This window comes from Chiloscyllium punctatum, chromosome 7, assembly GCF_047496795.1.
Source record: "Chiloscyllium punctatum isolate Juve2018m chromosome 7, sChiPun1.3, whole genome shotgun sequence".
Taxonomy (NCBI): Eukaryota; Metazoa; Chordata; class Chondrichthyes; order Orectolobiformes; family Hemiscylliidae; genus Chiloscyllium; species Chiloscyllium punctatum.
The window spans coordinates 60,864,779-60,886,651 of NC_092745.1; the positions used below are offsets into that span (position 1 = coordinate 60,864,779).

The window sequence follows — 21,873 nt, forward strand, 5'->3', positions numbered from 1 at the left end:
AATTAATAAACTAAGATGATGATTTACAATCTGTACTATTAAATGATTACTGCTTAAGGGAGTAAAAACTTTCAAAAGACTTAAGTGGAAAAATACAATTTAACTAACTAATTCCCTTTCAGGTAATGGTCCACATGGTTTTAATATCCAAGTCATAACTATAAGTAAATTGACATGCCTTCATTCTAAAGATTGAAATTTTCTCCCTGTATTGGTTCAAACCTCAGGAATGACCATTAAATAAGGGCTGTGGAATGGCAGAATGATGTAAGAGACTGGACAGTAATAAAGCACTTTGCAAATACTGACAGTAGGTCCAGAAGTGACTTATGTCAGAGAATGATCACGTACCAGAGAAAGACCCTTGAACAGTGCAAGAGGAAGATCTTGCACTGGTTCTGATGGTTCATTCAGATGTTAACCAAGTACTTTCAGGAGTTAACAATGAAGATTGCAGGGACTTACAAAACCAAAATAATTTATTTGCAAAAATAACAATCCAATATGTATGGTTTATAACAAATATACTGCAGAAGTATGTACACTAGGTAAATTTTCTCAACATCAGTGTTCCATATAAAGTCTTGTTAATGACCGTGTGCAATGTAGACTCAGGCATCTTCCTCTGCACCTTCCACTGTAACCTTGTGTACAGACAGTGATCAAAACCAGACTTTATGACCAATCGTAGATGTGTAGCTCTAGTTCCATCCTGCTATATAGAGAATATAATTTGATAATTCTCACTCCTTTTTTTTTTAGAAATGGTAAGCACACTACTAAGTTACAATACAATTTTCTAGATTCCATGATATAATGTGATTCCTTAACTCATGTCACTGGACTCATAAACCAGGATACCAGGCTTAATGTTCTGGGTTTGAATGGCACCTTGGCAGATTGTGAAATTTAAATTCAATAAAAAGCTAGCCTAACGGTAACCATGTAACCATGTCAATTGCTGACAGCAATTTGGTTCACTAATGGACTCTTCAATACTATTGCCAAAATGTTGTCCGGGCCCAGAATCTTTGCAGTATCCGGTGTCTCCAACCATTTCTAGATATCGTGAAGTGAATCGGATTGGCTGAAGACTGGCATCTGTGATGCTGGGGCACAATGGAGGAGGCTAAGATGGATCATCCACTCAGCACTTCAGGTTGGAGATTACAGTGAATGCTTCTACCTTATCTTTTGCACTGATATGCTGAACTCTGCCATCATTGTGGATGGGAATATTCGTAGATGCTCCTCCTCTGAATTGTTTAATTTTCTACTCTCAATTTGATGTTGCAGGACAGCAGAGCTTAGAGTCATCCATTGCTTGTGTGATCGTTTTGTTCTGTCTATAATTAACTGCTTATGCAGTTTGGTACACAAATAGTCAGTTTCATCAGGTTGACAACTCATTTTTAGGTATGCCTGGTGCTGTTCCTGCACTTTCCTTTGAACCAGGGCTGGTCCCCTATCTTGATGGTAATAGCTGAGTGGGGGTTTGCTGGACCATGAGATTGCATATCGTGTTGGAGTATGATTCTGCTGCTATGATTGCCCATAGCACCTCATGAATGGCCAGACTTGTTGCTAGATCTGTTCAAGGTCTGTCCCATTTAACTCTGATAATGCCACATAATATGGAGGTTTCTCAATGTGAAGCAAAGGTAATGCTATGGAATGTCAAGGGACAATGGTTAGATTATCTCCGTTGGAGAAACCGTTGCCTGATATTTGTGTGGCATTGATGTTACCAGTACAGCAAGAAACAGACCATTTGGTCAAAAGCAAATTACTGCAGATGCTGGAATCTGAAACCAAAAGGGAAAATACTAGAAAATCTCAGCAGGCCTGGCAGTATCTGTAAGGAGAAAAAAGAGCTGACGTTTCAAGTGTAACTGACCCTTTGTCAAAGCTAAAAAATGTGAGAAATCTGGAGGTATTTATACTAGGCTGAGAGCAGGGGAATCATGGCTCCAGTAGCAATAAAGAGGTGATAATGACAGTGCATAGAGAGATTATAGGGAGGTTAGGAGCTGTGAATGACCAAGACTGGAGCCAGTGCTGTGTGACAAAATATGGGGGGGGGGGATGGATGAAGCAGAGGCAAAATGGAAAACAGGGGAGATGGGTAGCAAAGGGGGAAGAGGAGAGGAAAAAGGTGATGAGAAAGTGGGGAGTGAGAAAGAGACAATCGAGAAATAAGAGGTACAGACCATTTGGTCAAATCAGTCTATGCTGGTATTTATAATTAATTCAAGCCTCCACCCATTTTTGACCAGTGAATTGTTTTTGTTACTTTACTTACCGAACTAGGTTGCAGTGCACCTTGCACTCCCAAAATAATGAATACTATTTTGAACTAGCTGGTTAAATTTAGTAATGTGTATGCGTACAACATTATTTGAATTGCCCCCAATTTCCAACATGGGAAAGTGATTGTCCTTCACTCAGAAGCTTGCTGCAACAGCACCACAGAGATCAAGAACTGCAGTGGATGGGGAAATCAAATCACTATAACACCATTCACTCCATTTGGGGAGGAATTGACCTATAATGATTTCAGATCAGAGTGGTGCTGGAAAAGCACAGCAGGTCAGGTAGCATCTTCGGATGCATAGGGAGATTAGGAGCTGTGAATGACCAATGCTGAAGCCAGTGCTATGTAACAAAATATATAGGGGGGAGTGGATGAAGCAGAGGCAAAATGGAAAAACAGGGGAGAAGGGTAGCAAAGGGGGGGGAAAGAGGAGAGGAAAAAGGTCTTCGGATGCTGCCTGACCTGTGCTTTTCCAGCACCGCTCTAATGTGAATGGAACAGTGGTTAACACTGCTGTCTCACAACACTAAAGACCCGGGTTCAATTCCCTCCTCAGGCGACTCTCTGTGTGGAGTTTGCACATTCTCCCCGTGTCTGTGTGGGTTTCCTCCCGGGTGCTCCGGTTTCCTCCCACAATCCAAAAATGTGCAGGTCAGGTGAATTGGCCATGCTAAATTGCCTGTAGTGTTAGGTGAAGGGGTAAATGTAGAAGTATGGGTCTTGGTGGTATACGCTTCAGCAGGTCGGTGTGGACTTGTTGGGCCGAAGGGCCTGTTTCCACACTGTAAGTAATCTAATCTAAACTCTGGTTTCCAGCATCTGCAGTCCTCACTTTTGCCTATAACTAATATGTTACCTCAACTTTTTGCAAAATTTACTTACTGTAAATTCCTCTACTTGAAGCTGTTCCTCAGAGTGCTCAAGTTCTGGTAAAAAGACAGCACCACAGGATGCAAGCCATCAAATGAAATGGAACAGAAGCCATTATTTTCCACAACAATGTTGCTGATATCATCAAAATATTTGTTGAATGCACTTACCGGTGTTGGTCATTGGTTCGAAATCTACAGGTTCTCCTGCTATACTTCTCTCAATACCAAGGCTGCGCACTGGAATCGCACATCAAAAAGATACTTATTTTTTTTGGAAGATTTTTAATTGAGTAGCTGGTGAATTGCTTTATTCTCATAAACTTGGCAATATAGTTCAATGTTTACTCGTATTTACACTGAAATATATAGAGAAAATATATTTGAAAATTGAATGTATTCATTTTTAAAAGGTATTTATTGAAAAAATTTTAAGATTTTTTTACAAAATTACAAAAGTAATTCAAACAAGTATAAACACCAATATAAAATTAAATAATAACCAAAAAGAAAGAGGGAAAAAAAACCTAACTCCTAGTTATAAATATGGGTTTTCTCCTCCCCAGGGTTCCCTGAACTGCCCAGAACCATTACACCACTAGACAAAAGCCCTGGACAGTGTGGCTGAAATACCTGTCGATATAGTTCAAAAAGGGCTGTTGTGTTTTATAAAATAATTTTGTTCTTTGCACCATATTTGTGAGGAAGTCAAAGGGGGATATATTCCATGATTAACCTGTGCCAGTTCGGACTCCTGGAGGGCCTTCAGCTACCCAATTCACTAAGATATTTTTTCTTGCACAAAAGGAAAGAGTGGTAAATAATTTCCTCCTGTATGCATCCAGGGAGGGAAAATCTGAAGCAGCTCAAAAGCAGGGACACAGAATCCAATCTAATCTCCATACCCAAGATCTCTGTCAAGGCATTGGCTACTATTTCCCAATACCTGCAGATCTTATGGCATGTTCATAGAAGTTGGCATTCTCATACATTGTCTATTTTACATTTAGGACACATTGGGGATGCTCCTGCCTTGAATTTTGCAAGTCATTCAGGTGCCATATGAGCCCTGTAGAGTTTCTTTAATTGAATAGCCTGAGTTCTATTACAAATAGAGATCTTTCTGGCATACTCCCAGATGTCCTCCCACATTTCTAAGGAGACTTTCAACCCTAATTCTTTATGCCAGGTTGTAAATAATTGTTCCATGTCCTTCGATACCTTATTATATAATGAGTGATAAAGAGTAATGAGTGATAAAGAGTACTGACTGAAGGGGGCTCCATCAGCCATAGCACTCTATCCAATTTGTAGGGGTTAATTATCAGTGTGGTCTTCTTTTGTATATAGTCTTGTATTTGGAAATAGCGAGAAAGGTCCCTGTTGGGCACTCCAAACTTCTGGTGCAACTGCTCAAAGGACATCATAACCTCCCCATGGAACAGGTCTCCCAAGCAGGAGATACCTCTGGACTTTAAAGTTTTAACAATAGCATCTATCATCCCTGGCTGAAATCCTGATGCACCCAGCATAGGCATATAAGGGGAGGTTTTTTGCAGGTAACCCTCATCTTGTCGCATTATCCTCCAGGCTTTAATTGTATTTAATACAATAGGGTTTTTACAATAGTTCATAATAGCTCTCGTCCATAAATAAAAGATTGATATGGGGACATTTTGCTTGGGAGGTCTCAATAACCAGATTGGGTCTCTTGCGACCCACAATCAATCAGCTACATAAGATAATAAAGAGCTCAATTGATACCTCCTAAAGTCTGGAAAGTCCAATCCTCCCCTTGCTTGTGGAAGCTGCAGCTTTTCTAATTTGATAAGGGGTTGTCTATGATTCCAAATAATCTCTACGGCTGGCTCGGCTCCTTTATGTAACATCTGTCTCGGCAGCATCGGAGGACCATACTCATAGGATATAGAAGACGAGGTAGAATATTCATCTTAACTTGGGCTACTCTGCCTTACCAGGATATTGGGAGATCTCTCCAGCGTTGAAGGTCCTGTCTTATTTTCTCTAAGTGCACAAAATTGGCTTTATACAGCTGACCAAATACTGGGGTGATAAAAATACCTAAGTACAGAAAATCTTCTAGTGACCACCGAAAGGGAAAGCAAGACCTGTCCAGTAAATTTGATATATTGGCAAGACCTCCCAATGGCTTGGCCTCAGATTTCACAAAATTGATTTTATAGCCTGAGAACATACCAAATAGATTGATCACTTGAATATCCGGGGCACGGATATCAAAGGATCACTTAAAAAGAGGAGGACATCGTCTGTATAGAGTGGTTTTATGTTTGCCTGGTCCAACCCTCAGAGCCATTATGTTAGGGTCAGTTCATATAGCTTCCGCTAATGGTTCAATCACTAGCGTGAATAATAATGGTGAAAGAGGACACCCCTGATGACAACCCCTGCCAACACTAAAGCTATCCAAACCTAAACCATTGGTGATCACACCTGCTTTGGGATCATTATATAAAACTGAAACCCATTTCGTAAATACCTCTCCAACACCGAACCTTTCCAGTATAAAAAAGATATGGCCATTCTACACGATGAAATGCCTTCTCTACATCCAAGGAGACAATTAAACCTGGTATTATTCCCTGTTGCCAGGCTTGCATCATATTTAAGACCCTTCTAATATTATTAGTTGATCTGTGGCCCTTTATAAACCTCATCTGGTCGTCTTTTATGATGTATGGTAAGACCCTCTCCAGTCTTATTGCTAACATTTTAGAAAGAATTTTGAAATCCACATTTATCAAGGATATGGATCTAATATGATGAGCAATCTTCTGGGTCTTTCCCTTTTTAAGAATAAGAGAGAGATTTGCTTCTCTCAACGAAGGTGGGAGGCAGCCCTGACTATGTGAATAATTGTACATATTTGAGTGGCCTGGCCAGTTCCCCTATAAATTTTTTTATAGAACTCAACCTGGAATCTGTCTCGTCCAAGCACTTTGCCACTCTGAAGCTGTCTAACCGCGTCGAGTACTTCCTGGGTTGTCAGGAGGGCATTCAAGATCGACACCTGCTCTGAGATTAAGCCCGGAAGGGCCAAATTTTTAAAGAAGGGTTCCATCTTCTCAGTTCTATCCTCACAGTCCTGCGATTTATAACGTTCAAAATATAACTTTCTAAAGATTGTATTGATCTTTTTACAATCACAAGTCAAGGTACCAGCACTTTCTCTAATGGATGTAATGGCTTGAGAAGCCTTTTTCTTTCCAGTAAGGTATGCTAGGTATCTGCCAGGCTTGTTGCCATATTCAAATAATCTCTGCTTTGCAAATAATATTTCCCTCTTCGCTGTTTGCGTAAGTGTGGTATTCAAGGCTGCCCTAACGGCTGTGATCCTTTGTAGCTTAGTAATGGAGGGCCTGTCAACATACACTGTCTCGGCTGCCTTCAAGTGGGCCTCGAGCAGGCACTGTTGCTCTGCCTTTTCTCTTTTCTGGGTCGCAGAATATGAGATGACCAGGCCTCGCGCATATGCCTTAGTGGTCTCCCATTTCATCGATGGGTTACTGGCTGTACCTGAATTAATTTCCCAGAAGGTTTTGAATTCCTGTGAAAAGTATTTTATAAATTTGCAATCCTTCAATAAGAAGGGATCCATACGCCAATATCGGGAGCCTATCCCATCATCCCTAATCCTCCAGGGTCTGGATTCGCTGCTCAAGAGCCAGACCGGACCTGACCCATGGGTGACTCAGCAGCAGTCTCCGAGGCCGCGGCTCGTTGCTCTGCCACTCCGAAGCGCTGCTCAAGTTTTTCGATTTCTTAGTCATGCTTCTGCAGCATGACCGAGATTGCCTCCCACCTGGACTGGGACTCCTCAATAAAAGCGTCGATCTTCTCTTGGAGTTTGGCGATCCCGGCGATCAGGCTCGCCTCTGCAGGTAAGTTCCCCCAGGCGGCCGCAGATGTCTCTGCCTGCTGTGGGAGGGGGTGGGGGAGGGGTCCCTGCCTGTTGCGAGCTGTGGGAGATTTAGCCCTTAGTCATTTTAAAAGCAACACCAAACTATCCAAGTTTGATGTAAAATGACTGATTACGCTGGGCAAAAGCTATTTTAAATGATTTAAAGGGTGAAGTGAAGACGGGTGCCCCACTTCGCCCGAGTCTTAGGCAGAGCACTACAGACTCGGACTTGCTGGGTCGCAGCCACCTTGAATTATCTTGAATATGTATTCATGATGCCAAATGCATTAAATTTTGTTAAAGTTCATGAATAATTCAGAACCACTGCTCATTGCATTTTATTCTTTGGACACATACAGAACTAGGTAAAATCGGAACAAATTGCTGCAGGTGCTGGAAGCTGAACTGAAAACAACACATGTTGGAGATTACAACAGGTCAGACAGCTTCCTTGGAGAGAGATCACAACCTGATGAAGACTCATCTAGATTCAAAATGTTAGCTTGCTCTTTCTCCATGGATGCTTTCTAGCATGCTATTATCTCCAGCATTTGTTGTTTTTCGGTAAAATATCCTGTTTATCACAGTAAATAATTTGCCTATTCAAATAAAGTGATTAAAATGCAGCAAAAAATCTTGCACCATTGTAACAGTGAATTTTCATTGAACTAATTTTTATAAGATTAGCAAAAACGAGGATAAATTCTTGTGGGAACATTCCTGTTGTAATCCAAAATGTTTCCGTATTACAGTTAGCAGAAGTACAATGAGACTTAGCATTTTTGTTTATCCATTTTTTTCTATGTCTTATTAGTGTCACATAGTCAGTCCTTGCAGAAGCCAAGATGGAAACAACTTGCATTTGTATAGCACCTTAATTGTGATATCATAGAACATAACCGTGCAGTACAGGCCCTTCAGCCCTCAATGGTTTCACAGGTCGGCGCAACAATCTGAAGCCCATCTAACCTACACTATTCCATTCTCGTCCATATGCCTATCCAGTGACCATTTAAATGCCCTTAAAGTTGGCAAGTCTACTTCTGTTGCAGGCAGTGCATTCCATGCCCCTACTACTCTGAGTAAAGAAACTACCTCTGACATCTGTCCTATATCTATCACTCGTCAATTTAAAGCTATGTCCCTGTGCTAGCCACTGCCATCCTAGGAAAAAGACTCTTACTGTCCAACCTATCTAACCCTCTGATTATCTTGTGTCTCAATTAAGTCGCCTCTCAACCTTCTTCTTTCTAACGAAAACAGCCTCAAGTCCCTCAGCCTTTACTGGTAAGACCTTCCCTCCATACCAGGCAACATCTGAGTAAACCTCTTCTGAAACCTTTCCAAAGCGTCCACATCCTATGATGCGGTGACCAGAACTGTACGCAATATTCCAGAGGAGAGGGAGCAATAAGAGGAGAAGGATGGAGAGCAGGAGCAGTAGTTTCTCCGCAGTCATGGAGAAGCTAGCTGTGTATTTGTGGAAAGTGGTTAGCTGCCTGGCGTCATTGGTCCAGCTGCTTGTGGCTTGTCTTTGTGTGTCCGTCGGCAAAATCTTGGTCCACCTCTTTCCCGAGATGGTGAAGAAGTTCGTGCTGAAAATAGGATTGAAAACCACCATGTCACAAAACCCCACATTCTGTTTCCATGCTGTACATTTCTATGACTGGGGTCAACGTTCTTCAGCTTTCGCTTTCTCAAAGTCATAATGCAAAACTTAATCATGAATTGTGGCGCTGATGCTTTCAAAGGTTATCCCGCTCCCAACACATGGGTCACCGATTTGGAGAATAAAGAACATAAACTACTCGATTTTGCGAAATGTATCTAACACTATTAATTAAACCGTTAACATTAGGGCAACAGTAAGAATTAAATTGCTAGCAGTAATAGGTTCTGGGCTATGGGATTTATGGACTTCCCCCTTTTGGTTTAAAATGTAACTGAATTCCTGGATGGTAAATTTGGAGATGATTGTGAGAAAATCCGAAAATCTTTCAGATATTTTTGGGATACTTTAACGATCTTCCAGTTAAAATTTAAGCTTTACGTGGACCGAACGTAACTTTTGTAAGTGTGTTCCATTGTTCCTTCTGAAGAATTTAGTTTTGTGCAGACTGTACATGCAATACACATTAACGTAAATATCGAATTTCTAAAATCAAAATTTGTAATCGGGTAGCAAGGCTGACCTTCTACACATTGACAGTGCGGTGCTAGAAAAGTACAGCAGGTCAGGCAGCATCCGAGGAGCAGGAAAATCGATATTTCGGGTATAAGCCGAGTAATGTTTTTTGGAGAAGTTAAATGTGCTGTGTACCTTCATTTCGCTTTGTCAGAGTTGCTAGGTTTGGAGATTGTTAGCACAAATCCCAAAAGTAGCGCAAATGGATGAAGTGTTTTTATTTATAAATAACCTCTATGGTTCTTTAATTTGTGTCCTAGCTTTATGAAGTTAATCTAATTCTTGGAAAACAAATGCCATGGATTTATTTGCCGAGAGACAAAAAAATTTCAGATCCAGCTTTTTAATGATGTAGAGGTGCTGGTATTGGACTGGGGTGGACAAAGTTAAGAGTTGCACAACCTGGTGTTGAGATTTATAACTTTATTCTTTTGAAGCAGAGAAAATAATATTATGTATTAAAGTCCGTAAAATCAACCATCTATTCAATTTCTGAACCAAGTACACCCCAGATTTTTGCAAGGTTTGTAGCTCAGGTTGATGTTGAGGGTGTAGGTTTGCTCGCTGAGCTGTAGGTTTGATATCCAGACGTTTCATTACCTGGCTCGGTAACATCATCAGTGGCAACCTCCAAATCAAGCGAAGTTGTTGTCTCCTGCTTTCTATTTACATGTTTGTCCTGGATGGGGTTCCTGGGGTTTATGGTGATGTCATTTCCTGTTCACATAGCTCTAGATACCATCTATCAACCCCCTCAGAAAACAAACAGGAAATGACATCACCACAAACCCCAGGAACCCCATCTAGGACAAACATATAAATAGAAAGCAGGAGACAACAGCTTTGCTTCACTTGGAGGTTGCCACTGATGACGTTACCGAGCCAGGTAATGAAACGTCTGGATATCAAATCTACAGCTCAGTGAACAAACCTACACCCTAAACACCCCAGATTGTTTTGCAAGTTAACATCAGTCTGAAAACAATCAATAACTTCATAAGGGGCTGAAACTGAGCACATCGTAGATGAGACCGTCTCCCCTACAGAACCTTCTTTGTCAGAAACTTAACTTTCCTGAGTTTTGTTTCAAACCGCCTTCACTCATCTGCTCTCTGTCCTGAACATGAGCAACCACTCCTTCTGAAAGTTGTTTTGGGATGGTTTTCTTCTGAATTTCCATTGAATGTATGCACAATTTTGAACATACATACTATTTTCATGATCAGTTCACTTCACAAACAGTGCTTTCCCTATACTTCGTTCATCATTTGACTAGTTGGAAATTTGATTATAAACGATTGAAATATGATGAGCCTGTCTTTAATTTTGGTGGAATCTTGGTCATCTGTCTCAGTAAAAACTAAACTGTTTCTCTTCAAACTCATGTACCATCCAGAGCTGGCTTTGAAATCTGCAGTGCTTAATTTGCTTGTTTTAGATCGGAATTCAGTTAGTTTCTCAAGGAACTATCTAATGATTTTCATCGACCACTTTTGCAACTACAACCCCTAAAACTGCCACATGTTAGGCACTCCTCTGATTGCATATTTATTTTTGGGTATTCGCTAAGTTGTAGAGAGAGCTTTCTCCAATCTCTAATATTCTCCTTTTGATACCTTGTGCAGCAAATAGAGAATTCAATGGTGTCTTGTTTGCAAGCTCAAGGACTTTAAGTTTGAACTGGACTGTGTGGCTGTTGTTCTGACTTGATGCTATGTTGCTCTGTTAATGTGATACCAGTAGGGTAATGACCATTACATTACATGCTGGCGTGCACAGATGTGAGCAGCTGAACAGTTGCCTTCAATGGTGTTTTATTCTATATTTCTATCAAGAAGCTTTGCACCAGGTGAGTTTGATTTCAGCAGTGAGTCAGCGGCACATACATAAAGTTTGGATTTTTTTGCTAAAAGTTATGGTCACTCACTACTTGAGGATTTGTTTTTATGGCCGAAGTTTGCATGAGATTGACCTTTACGTGAATATATAAGGTAAATAGTTCACACAAGTGTGCCTCTCTCTATCTTCCATCTTGGGTAATAAGGTGGCACTGCCTTTGAGGAATGTCATTTGTAATAACACTAACATTGGGAAATTATGCCAATAAACAGGGTGCAATGTTTCACTGGCACTGAATGATCAAGCATGTAATGCTATATATAGGGAGGCAGCATGTTCAACTTCATTGTCCTCCTGTTTTGTATATCATTACAATAAGCTGTGCATAAGTCACAGTGCACACCTAGTGTGGCTGTTTGCAGAGGGCTGCTTGAAAGGTCTGTTCCCACTGTTGAACAGGATGCTCTAATCTGGAGGATCATGTTGTACCATCTGTTCCTTGTGGAAATGATTATGCAGAAGAATGCCTTTGACTGTAAGTGGTCTGTACATAACATCTTAGCAGCTCTGAGAAAAAGACATGGTGGATCCTGTCAAATGCTTCCTTGAGCAGTCTGTCAAAAGTCATTTGGTAGAAAGCCTGATAACCAGATCTATAAAAGAGACTGCTGTATGTCTGGAATCTCAGCCCTCTTACCCTTGAGGCGGCTGTGCTGGGGACAATAACTGTCATCCATTTCTAGGAATGTGCCTATTGCAAAGCATGTCCAGGAAAAGACAGTGATTTTTGCCAAGGTTCATCCCAAGTAATGCATGACTCTGCAGCATGGACTGTTCTGAGGGGCTCAGATAAATATTAGCTGACCTGGAGAACCATCAGCTAGGTGAATGACCAAAGATGTGCTTTAGTCTGCCTGATGCTTGTTAACCTTTCACTGCCTATTGCATTACATGGTAAATGTTTGTGCATAATTCTGAGTACCCATCAGTAAATGTTTATCCACACTGATAGTCTTTGTTTAGTAAACTCAGCAACCTCTCTCTCATTGCATATGTTCAATGGAAATTCAGAAGAAAACCATCCCAAAACAACTTTCAGAAGGAGCGGTTGCTCATGTTCAGGACAGAGAGCAGATGAGTGAAGGTGGTTTGAAAACAGCAACCTTGGAACATGCTAACTGACCATTATATTTTTTTGTCAGAAACCACACAAGACCAGGTTATCGTCCAACAATGATTTTTAAATCTCAAGCTTTTGGAGTGCTGCTCCTTCATCAGGTTAAGGAACAGTTTTTATATTCTTGCTAAGTTAAACTTTTAACTCTATCCATTGTATGTATCAACACTCATAGATTTTATTTTCTCTCTCTCTCTCTCTCTCTCGAGACAACAGACCACGGATCTTGAATTTTGGCAGCTGCTCCTGACCCCCATTTCTTTTCAAGTTTAGAGTCATAGAGTCATAGTGATGCACAGCATAGAAACAGACCCTTCAGTCCAACCCGTCCATGTCGACCAGACATCCCAACCCAATCTAGTCCCACCTGCCAGCACCCATCCCATATCCCTCCAAACCCTTCCTATTCATATATCCATCCAAATGCCTCTTAAGTGCTGCAATTATATCAGCCTCCACCACATCCTCTGGCAGCTCATTCCATGCACATACCATCCTCTGCGTGAAAAGGTTGCCACTTAGGTCTCTTTTATATCTTTCCCCTCTCACCCTAAACCTATGCCCTCTAGTTCTGGATTCCCCAACCCCAGGGAAAAGACTTTGTCTATTTATCCTATCCATACCCCTCATAATTTTGTAAACCTCTATAAGGTCACCCCTCAGCCTCCGATGCTCCAGATAAAACAGCCCCAGCCTGTTTAGGCTCTCCCTGTAGCTCAGATCTTCCAACCCTTGTAAAACTTTTCTGAACCCTTTCAAGTTTCACAACATCTTTCCGATAGGAAGGAGACCAAAATTGCATGCAATATTCCAACAGTGGCCTAACCAATGTCCTGTACAGCTGCAACATGACCTCCCAACTCCTGTACTCAATACTCTGACCAATAAAGGAAAGCATACCAAACGCCTTCTTCACTATCCTATCTACCTACGACTCCACTTTTAAGGAGCTATGAACCTGCACTCCAAGGTCTCTTTGTTCAGCAACACTCCCTAGGACCTTACCATTAAGTGTATAAGTCCTGCTAAGATTTGCTTTCCCAAAATGCAGCACCTCGCCGTTATCTGAATTAAACTCCATCTGCCACTTCTCAGCCCATTGGCCTATCTGTTCAAGAGCCTGTTGTAATCTGAGGCAACCCTCTTCACTGTCCACTACACCTCCAATTTTGGTGTCATCTGTAAACTTACTAACTGTACCTCTTATGCTCGCATCCAAATCATTTATGTAAATGACAAAAAGTAAAGGGTTTGTTGAGTTCAAGCAGCTTGTTGAAGATTTTACATCTGTAGCTGATTTCCTTATTGTCTACATACCAGAGACTCATGCCACAGGTACAAAAAAACTTTTGAATTTGCTAATCCTTATCAAATTTTTATCTCGCATCTTTACCCAAGACTAGGTAGTAAATGATTCTACAATGCCCCAGGTTCCAGTCCCAGACTGCTGGCTAGTCCATCACGGCTGAAGCTGGTTTATGTAAGTCAGTAGGATTTTCTGTCTGATTTAATAACAATTGAACCAGTTGGAAATTGCAAGTGTTGGATGTGTAAGGTTAGCTGTGATTACCTTTTGAATAAATACTACACACGAGCGATGAATTCCATGAGAAAATGTAAAGCAAAGCTTGGTGTTACCTGTACCACTGCTTAATTGCTTTATAGACCCTTCAGTCCAACCAGTCCATGCCACCCATAATCCCAAATTAAAATACTCCCACCTGCCTGTGCTTGGCCCATATCCTTCCAAATATTTCTTATTCATGTATTTATCCAAATGTCTTTTGACACTATCAATCATTATGGTCTCCAGTGGAATGTATTCAGGCCTTTGCCTAGTTTTTTTTATCAGATTAAATGTAATCTGTTTTGATTTCTGTTTACGTAAATAGAGTCTGGTGTTTTGTTTTCTGTCAAGCTTGACTAATTCTACTCATTCCCAATTTGAAAAGTTGCAGTTTTCCATATCATTTACAGCAAAATGACAGGTATGATGCAATCTCTTCAATTTTTGCCAAAGTTTCTATTTTTTTTCTAGATGGCTGGGCTTTTAAAAACAATGTGGATGTCAAACAGCATCAGGATTTAAGTGAGCGATTGGTTGCAGCAAGGCTATTGCTAAATGAGAAGGCACAATGTCCAGTGGTAGTGGACATAACTTGTGTCAAATATGCAGCTATGCCAGAAAGACTGTATGTGGTGCTCAATGACAAAATCATTTACAAGATTTTGTGAGAAACGAAGCTCACTCACTTCAATAATTTCAGTCCGAGACAAGATCTGAAGCAGTATTATCGCTTATTACGCTCTTGCAAGAGGGGTGTGGTGTCTATTTACAAAATAGTCACACACACACCTTGTTTAACGAGTATACAATCTTTATATAATTCGTTCCTCTTCCCTCCTCCATTTGCTCCTCCCCTGTTTACATCTCCCACTTCTCTAAGACCGGCGCCCATTACTCTTGTTTATCTCTTGCCTTGTCTGTGACAAAATGCTTATTTCTGGCCTCACAAGGCCGTTTGACCATATCCTGCTGTGGTCCATTGTTAGGTATACCCTCCTTCACTACCATCTCTTTCCCTTACTTGTAACATTTCCTCCCATTCCTCATCCATATTGAGCCTTATGACCTTTTAATTGAGGTTTGTTTTTGTCTTTGCAGAAGTGGGAAACAGATGCTAATAACTACTGTTTGTATAAGCATTTCTGACTTAACCTACACCCACACAGCACCTTATCTATTTGTCTGTAACATCTACCAATGTTTGCAGGCACATTTCATTCTTGTATGCACATTTTAGCTAATACAAAAACAATTATATATTTCCTTCACAGAGTTTTCATTCTTGTTAACTCAGCTCTTGGCTGAAACAATTATACTCTGGTGTGAGTTCATTTACCTGTATAAGCATTTTATGATTGCAGAAGTAACACTGTTTTACCTATATCCCACAATTTCCCCCTTTTTTCTTTAATTATCATTTGTTACCTTCTGCATTTTTCTTATATGTCGCTTCCAAATTGACGAGCATCTTACCAAAATTTCTCTTTTTTTGGAAATCTCCCCGAGGTTACATATTCCTTTATTGTTTAACAGGTAGAGCCCTTCTCTCCGATTGCTCTTTAGGGGCATTTGTTTCATTCGGGCTGTCTCAATCAGTCTTTGGGTGAGCCCTCGTATACAGTGTATGATGCAACAGCCAATGGCTACCAATATCCCGGCTACTACTATCAGGGAAGTAAGGATGGAGATCACCACCCCCTTCCATTTCCCAAACCATGAGAGATGTGTCTACTTCTGAATTCTCAGCCAGTTCCTCTACTAAGGTAGTCAATCCCCTTAAGGCCCGAGTAATTGAATCATCAGGTGCAGTGTTATTAGGAATAAAGGTACAACAGCTTCCTCCTAACATCACACACACACACCCTTTTTCTGCTAGGATCATATCAAGGGCCATTCTATTTTCCCATACCATCCTACTTGTTGTGGTTCTGTTTGCCGAGCTGGGAATTTGTGTTGCAGACGTTTCATCCCCTGTCTAGGTGCCATCCTCAGTGCCTGGGAGCCTCCTATGAAGCGCTTCTGTGATCTTTCCTCCGGCATTTGTAGTGGTTTGAATCTGCCGCTTCCGGTTGTCAGTTCCAGCTGTCCGCTGCAATGGTCGGTATATTGGGTCCAGGTCGATGTGCTTATTGATTGAATCTATGGATGAGTGCCATGCCTCTAGGAATTCCCTGGCTGTTCTGTTTGGCTTGTCCTATAATAGTAGTACTATTACTATTATTATACTATTACTACTATTATAGGACAAGCCAAACAGAGAACAGCCAGGGAATTCCCAGAGGCATGGTACTCATCCACAGATTTCAATCAGTAAGTACATCGACCTGGACCCAATATACTGACCACTGCAATGGACAGCTGGAACTGACAACTGGAAGCGGCAGATTCAAACCATTATAAATGCCAGAGGAAACCCCACAGAAGCGCTTCACAGGAGGCTCCCAAGCACTGAGGATGTCACCTAGACAGGGGACGAAACGTCTGCAACACAAATTTCCAGCTCGGCGAACAGAACCACAACAACGAGCACCCGAGCTACAAATCCTCTCACAGACTTTGAACATCCTACTTGTCGCATCAAGCTGCTCTGATATTCCTTTAACCACATCTCTTATATAATTTATAAATCACTGTCGATTATAGAAAATGTATTTATCCAATCTACATTTTTATTAATTGTTACCCACCAGAAGAGAGCTGACTCAAAGCCTGCTGCAATCTGATTATGAGCCTTGAACTCATCAGGTACCCATCTTGGAACTCCTATAGAGTCTAGATAAATCCTGCCATCGAAAAAGGTGTCTAACAGTGATCTCTTACTCCTTCCCTTTTTCTCTACAATCTTTTCCTTCTCAAATGCCAGGGTAAATGGAATTGCCAATTGTACAATTGCACATATCCCTCTCTACTCTGGAGGTAGGGTGGGTCTCAATATTTTGCCTCCACAGTACCACCACAGATCCACTCGGGGAACCTTTAGTGCTGAGTAGTTCCCTCCCTTGTCCATTTCGGTGACACTCTTAATCTCTGTACATAATTTCAGCTCCCCCAAGTCTCTGGACCGATTTGTACTTCGTCTACGCACACACGACGTGTGATTTCCATCTGTGGCTGAAAACATAGGGGGGTGCTTTTAAGTCTGTCTTCTCCAAGGGAGGGAACAGCAGAGATAGGGAGGTACAGTTCCTATCATTCCATGCAGTTTCATCCTGGTACAGGGCTATCATACATTTCATGCCCTTCCTGTCTCTCTTCCACCCAAGCGGAAGGGGAACCACCTAGGTCACTGGTCTACCGGAGGCACATGCATAGCAATTGCTCTTGTTCAGACTTTTTACAGTAACTTTACCCATACAACCCAGGCATTTGCATCCCCACATCCAGTTTCTATTTCAGTTCCAAGTCCTTCACCTCTATAATTTTTACTACTTTAAGGTCATCAGGAGGGGTGAAAGGCTGTACCTTATTATCCAGTAGTTCTGTCCGTTTTCCCTGTCCTACACTATTTCGAAAACAACAGCCTGAGAAATCATTCCTGTTTGTTTTCATTCCTATCTCAAATGTTTCATCTAATTGTATATCATAGCTCCCCCCCTCCAGAGTTGCATCGTGCCATGCGGTTTTCTTTATCGTTAGGTATATTGGGTTACACTCTTTATCGGGACAATCGAGAGCTGATCGGAAGGGGGCCCGGTGTACTGTGACGAAACGATTATACCAAGTACTATCCCCGAGACCATCCCCAAAGGACTTGAGATGTATCTTTGAGCTGCTGTACTGTCTCTGATTATCTACATCCCCATATATGAAAATAATGTTTGACAAAATCCCAATACTAAGAGCTAGTATCATAACTCTAAGCATCCCAAGCATTCTAAAAATCGTGCTGAAGCACCAAAGGACTTAATATACAATCCTACAGAAATAATCCCGCGCTCGCGTCGCCACTGTGTAATCAGTTACTCAAGGTCTCTTTAGCCTGAGTTTCAGTGGTTCTTCCATTGATTCGGCTATCCATATGACTTCCTCAACTGGAGAATCCACTAGCCCTTTGATCCGAGTGTAGTGAGTCCAACCTTTCCCCACCATTCTTATCGCTGTTTCAGTGGTCAAAAGAGCTGAAAATGTGTTGCTGGAAAAGCGCAGCAGGTCAGACAGCATCCAAGGAGCAGGAGAATCGACGTTTCGGGCATGAGCCCTTCTTCAGGAATCATGCCCGAAATGTCGATTCTCCTGCTCCTTGGATGCTGCCTGACCTGCTGCGCTTTTCCAGCAACACACTTTCAGCTCTGATCTCCAGCATCTGCAGTCCTCACTTTCTCCCAGTAATCAAAAGAGCCTGGTACGGCCCTTCCCAGTCAGGTTGCAATTTAGTCTCTGTCCATGATTTTACTAAGACCCAATCTCCCAGTCGAATCGGATGAACAGGGGCGGAGTCTGTGCCAATAAACCCTGTTTCCTGAGGAAAAACAAAGAGGAGGACAAGCCCAGTATATACTTCTTAAAGAACAAATCTTTAGTTTTTGGGATTGGCAGTGGCCAGAGATAGGAGCTTCCCGAGGACCTGGGACAGTAGGTATTAAGGAATAAACCACCACTTCCTGTGGATTCAGGGCTGCTTCTTTAGTTACCTCATCAGCCAGTAATGTAGCTTTCCATTCTTTAACTAACAATGAATTAATGCAGTCATGTTTTAAATTAACCATGAATCAATATGACAGGTCACTGAGAATATGTGAAGGGATCCTGCCAAATAATATTGATTCAGGCTAGCACAATCGATTTATTATAAATGTTAATTATTAATTATGTATTATATAAATATAAAAATCATTATCTGTAATTCAGGGTGGAAACGCAACAAATGACCAAAACATTTTTAAAACTGTAATTGCGCAGTTCTGTTTGTTTACCAGTCACTTGGGACTTCTCATTCTGTTTCTGTAATTGTTTTGCTCGAGCACATTCATTTTTAAGACCCTCAACAGATTTCATAGCACCATTTGCAGTTAATTCAATCCTCAATTTGGTGGCAGTATCTTGTCATGAGCACAAAACTGATCCTTCGTACCTCTCATCACAAAACTGTCGCCATAATCCAATTAACTCTTTCGTTCCTGCTGCCTTGGGCTTAAATTTTAAGGATGACCTTGCTGCCCCTGTATCGACTAGGAAAACTACGTCCTCTTTATAAAGTCCCACCGTTAAATTTATCAAGGGTTCGTGGTGGGTCCCCGGGGGCAGGAACCCCTGACACCCCTATTTTTCATCAAGGTTCATAAACAGTACTGCCTTTACTTCCTTTTTCAGATCTGGGCACTCTTAAAGTGACCTGCCCTTTCACAGTAACAACATCCTGCCTGTGGGGATTTCCACTTCGATCCTCGTTCCTGTCCACCAGACCCCTTAACATCTCCTCCCCGACCATTCCAGTTTCTTTCTCCTTTTAGTTTTGTCCTTTTCTTTATTATCTCATCAACCGTGAGCTAGCATTATTTTTGTTTCTACTTCTCATGTTACGTTGCCAGATCAATTGCTGACCCGATTTAACCAATTGAACAGCTTTAGGGCCACCTAATGGCCATTCTTCATCACCCAATAATTTGTTTTTTAAGAAATATTGCAATATTTCTTCCCTATAACTTCAAATACCAATTCATTAATTTATGCTTGTCTAACTTTAAAGCCTGTTCCTAACTTGTAAATATGTATTTATATATTATAAATTCATTTATTCAGTATTCAATATTTACAATGTAAAATGCATACAATTCCCAACTTTGAAATCCACTATAATTACCCAGTTTTAGTTCCTTAATTTAAATCCAAAATTAGTTTTCTTAAGTAGTCCTGACTAATCATTGCTTTTTACAATGCTATAGGTCGTGAAATAATCAGAGCTGCCTTAAAAGGATTTGTCTGTTCAAGTTTAAAAAAAAACTTCTAATGCATGAACAATGTCCAAATCCAAGGTCACAGATATTAACCATAGGATCTTTTTTTTTTATATTACAATCTCATGTTGAACTAAAATTTCACTGTCCTCCGTAAATCACTTTTATGTAAGGATAAAAGAGATTAGTTAGAAACTGATAGTAAGGCAGTCATGACCTGTAAAAAGAACAGGAGTTAACATATCATTTCATAATCACTATAGAATCCTTAACCTTAAAAGAAATCATGTTAAATTTCCATAATAAAAATCAGATTCAAAATTGTCCTGGAACTCAAGCACCAGGGAATAAAGCACAAACATTCAATCACCAACAAACAAATGTGCATTCAAACCAAATCACAAAGGGTTAAACTTTCCAATAGCTGTACAGCTCTTTTCTCTCTCTCTCTCTTTCTCTCTCGCACACTGTATCCCACAGACACTTACTTTGAGCTCCCAACAACAACACCTCTAAGTGCTCCTCGCTTCACCCCTCTATCTTTTGAATATTTTTCTGGATGTCTGGCCATGATTTAGTTACAAAGTGTACTCTCAGTAGTCCTCCAGCTACTATTCCTTCTGACTTGAAGCATAATCTGATTCCTCCTGACTGTAAGGCTGTTTTTCGGTGACATATAAATTCAAATATTTACAAACCCAGTCGTCTTCCAACCCGTACTTTGGCCAGAAAACAGCGGGACAAAGAATGGATTCCTTAGTCCATACAAAGCAACAATATTTAGTCATCTTTTTCCTATCTCTTTCCCTTGTACAAGTATTATTTTTCCAATTCCACAACATCCTGCCCAACAGACTTTCTGGAGGTGTGTTGTAAGAGACCCCGCCTCCATTTCCATTGCCTTTTTCTTTTGTTTTCCCGGAGGCTTTTTCCTTACCCACGGTACACCCCATATTGAGTTCCTTCGTTAGTCCCTTATTCACTACTAAAACTCAATCCCGGCCACCAAGGCTGTACTTAAAAGTAAATTTTCTTACCTTGGCCTGTGCACAGAGTTGCCTGGCTCTTTTTGCCGTATTTTCTGTCAACCTCCTTTCACTGTCTGATTCAGGTGTCTCTCTTGTGGGATTTGTATCAGTCGCCCAAGGGAATGGACCAAACCGGGACATGAGACCGCTCCTCAATCAGGAACGGGACACGTCTTCCCAGTGTTCAGGGCCAGCCACTCCCCCCCCCCCCCTCCTCCTTAGCAATGGAAGAATATCCCCGGATAGCCCCCAGTTGTGAGAAACGAAGCTCACTCACTTCAATAATTTCAGTCCGAGACAAGATCTGAATCAGTAGTATCGCTTATTATGCTCTTGCAAAAGGGGTGTGGTGTCTATTTACAAAATAGTCACACACACACCGTGTTTAACGAGTACACAATATTTATATAATTCGTTCCTCTTCCCTCCTCCCATTGCTCCTCCCCTGTTTACATCTCCCACTTTTCTAAGACCGGCGCCCATTACTCTTGTTTATCTCTTGCCTTATCTGGCCTTGTCTGTGACAAAATGCTTATTTCTGGCCTTTTCTGGGTGACTTTTCATGTGGATTGTGAAAATCAAACTGGCAGGGGTAGCCATAAGAAAGCATTCAGTGTATTCAGGAGAGTTTCTTAAAGCAACATGTTGTGAATCCAACCAGAGATCAGATCATTTTGGGTCTGGTAATATGTAATAAAGCAAATTTAGTAAATTACCTCAGAATAAAAGCTCTCTGAGGAAACAGTGACCATAGTATGGTAAAGTTTTGCATTCAGTTTGAGAGTGACAAACTTTTGGAAACAACTGTGGTAAACTTAAATAAGATAATTTCAAAGGAATGAAGGCAGCGATTTAACAGAAAAGATGCTTGATGAACAATAGCAGATGTTTAAGAAAACAGTTTGACTGTCAGTAAAGAAAAATCCCATTTAGGAAGAATGATACTAGGGAGGGAATAAACCAATTGAGGTTAGACATGTGGAGAGACAGATAGTGTTGAGGAAGTGGGGATGCAACAGAGGAGTTAACAAGCTAGGAGAGCAAAGAAGTGAAAAATGTA

The 21,873-nt window shown here is 41.0% G+C and overlaps 1 protein-coding gene and 1 pseudogene across 1 annotated transcript; one reads left to right on the forward strand and one right to left on the reverse strand.

The window, feature by feature from the left end:
- Positions 1-85: 85 nt before the first annotated feature.
- On the reverse strand, positions 86-8,578 carry LOC140479704 (intraflagellar transport protein 25 homolog). The gene is made up of 4 exons (XM_072573731.1): positions 7,766-8,578; positions 3,355-3,423; positions 3,197-3,240; positions 86-715 (listed from the first exon to the last, which is right to left on the reverse strand). The coding sequence occupies exons 1-4, from the start codon at positions 7,983-7,985 to the stop codon at positions 545-547; spliced, it is 504 nt and encodes a 167-aa protein (XP_072429832.1). The 5' UTR covers positions 7,986-8,578; the 3' UTR covers positions 86-544.
- Positions 8,579-8,580: 2 nt separating this feature from the next.
- LOC140479351 (type I iodothyronine deiodinase-like) lies at positions 8,581-14,919 on the forward strand (annotated as a pseudogene).
- Positions 14,920-21,873: the final 6,954 nt, after the last annotated feature.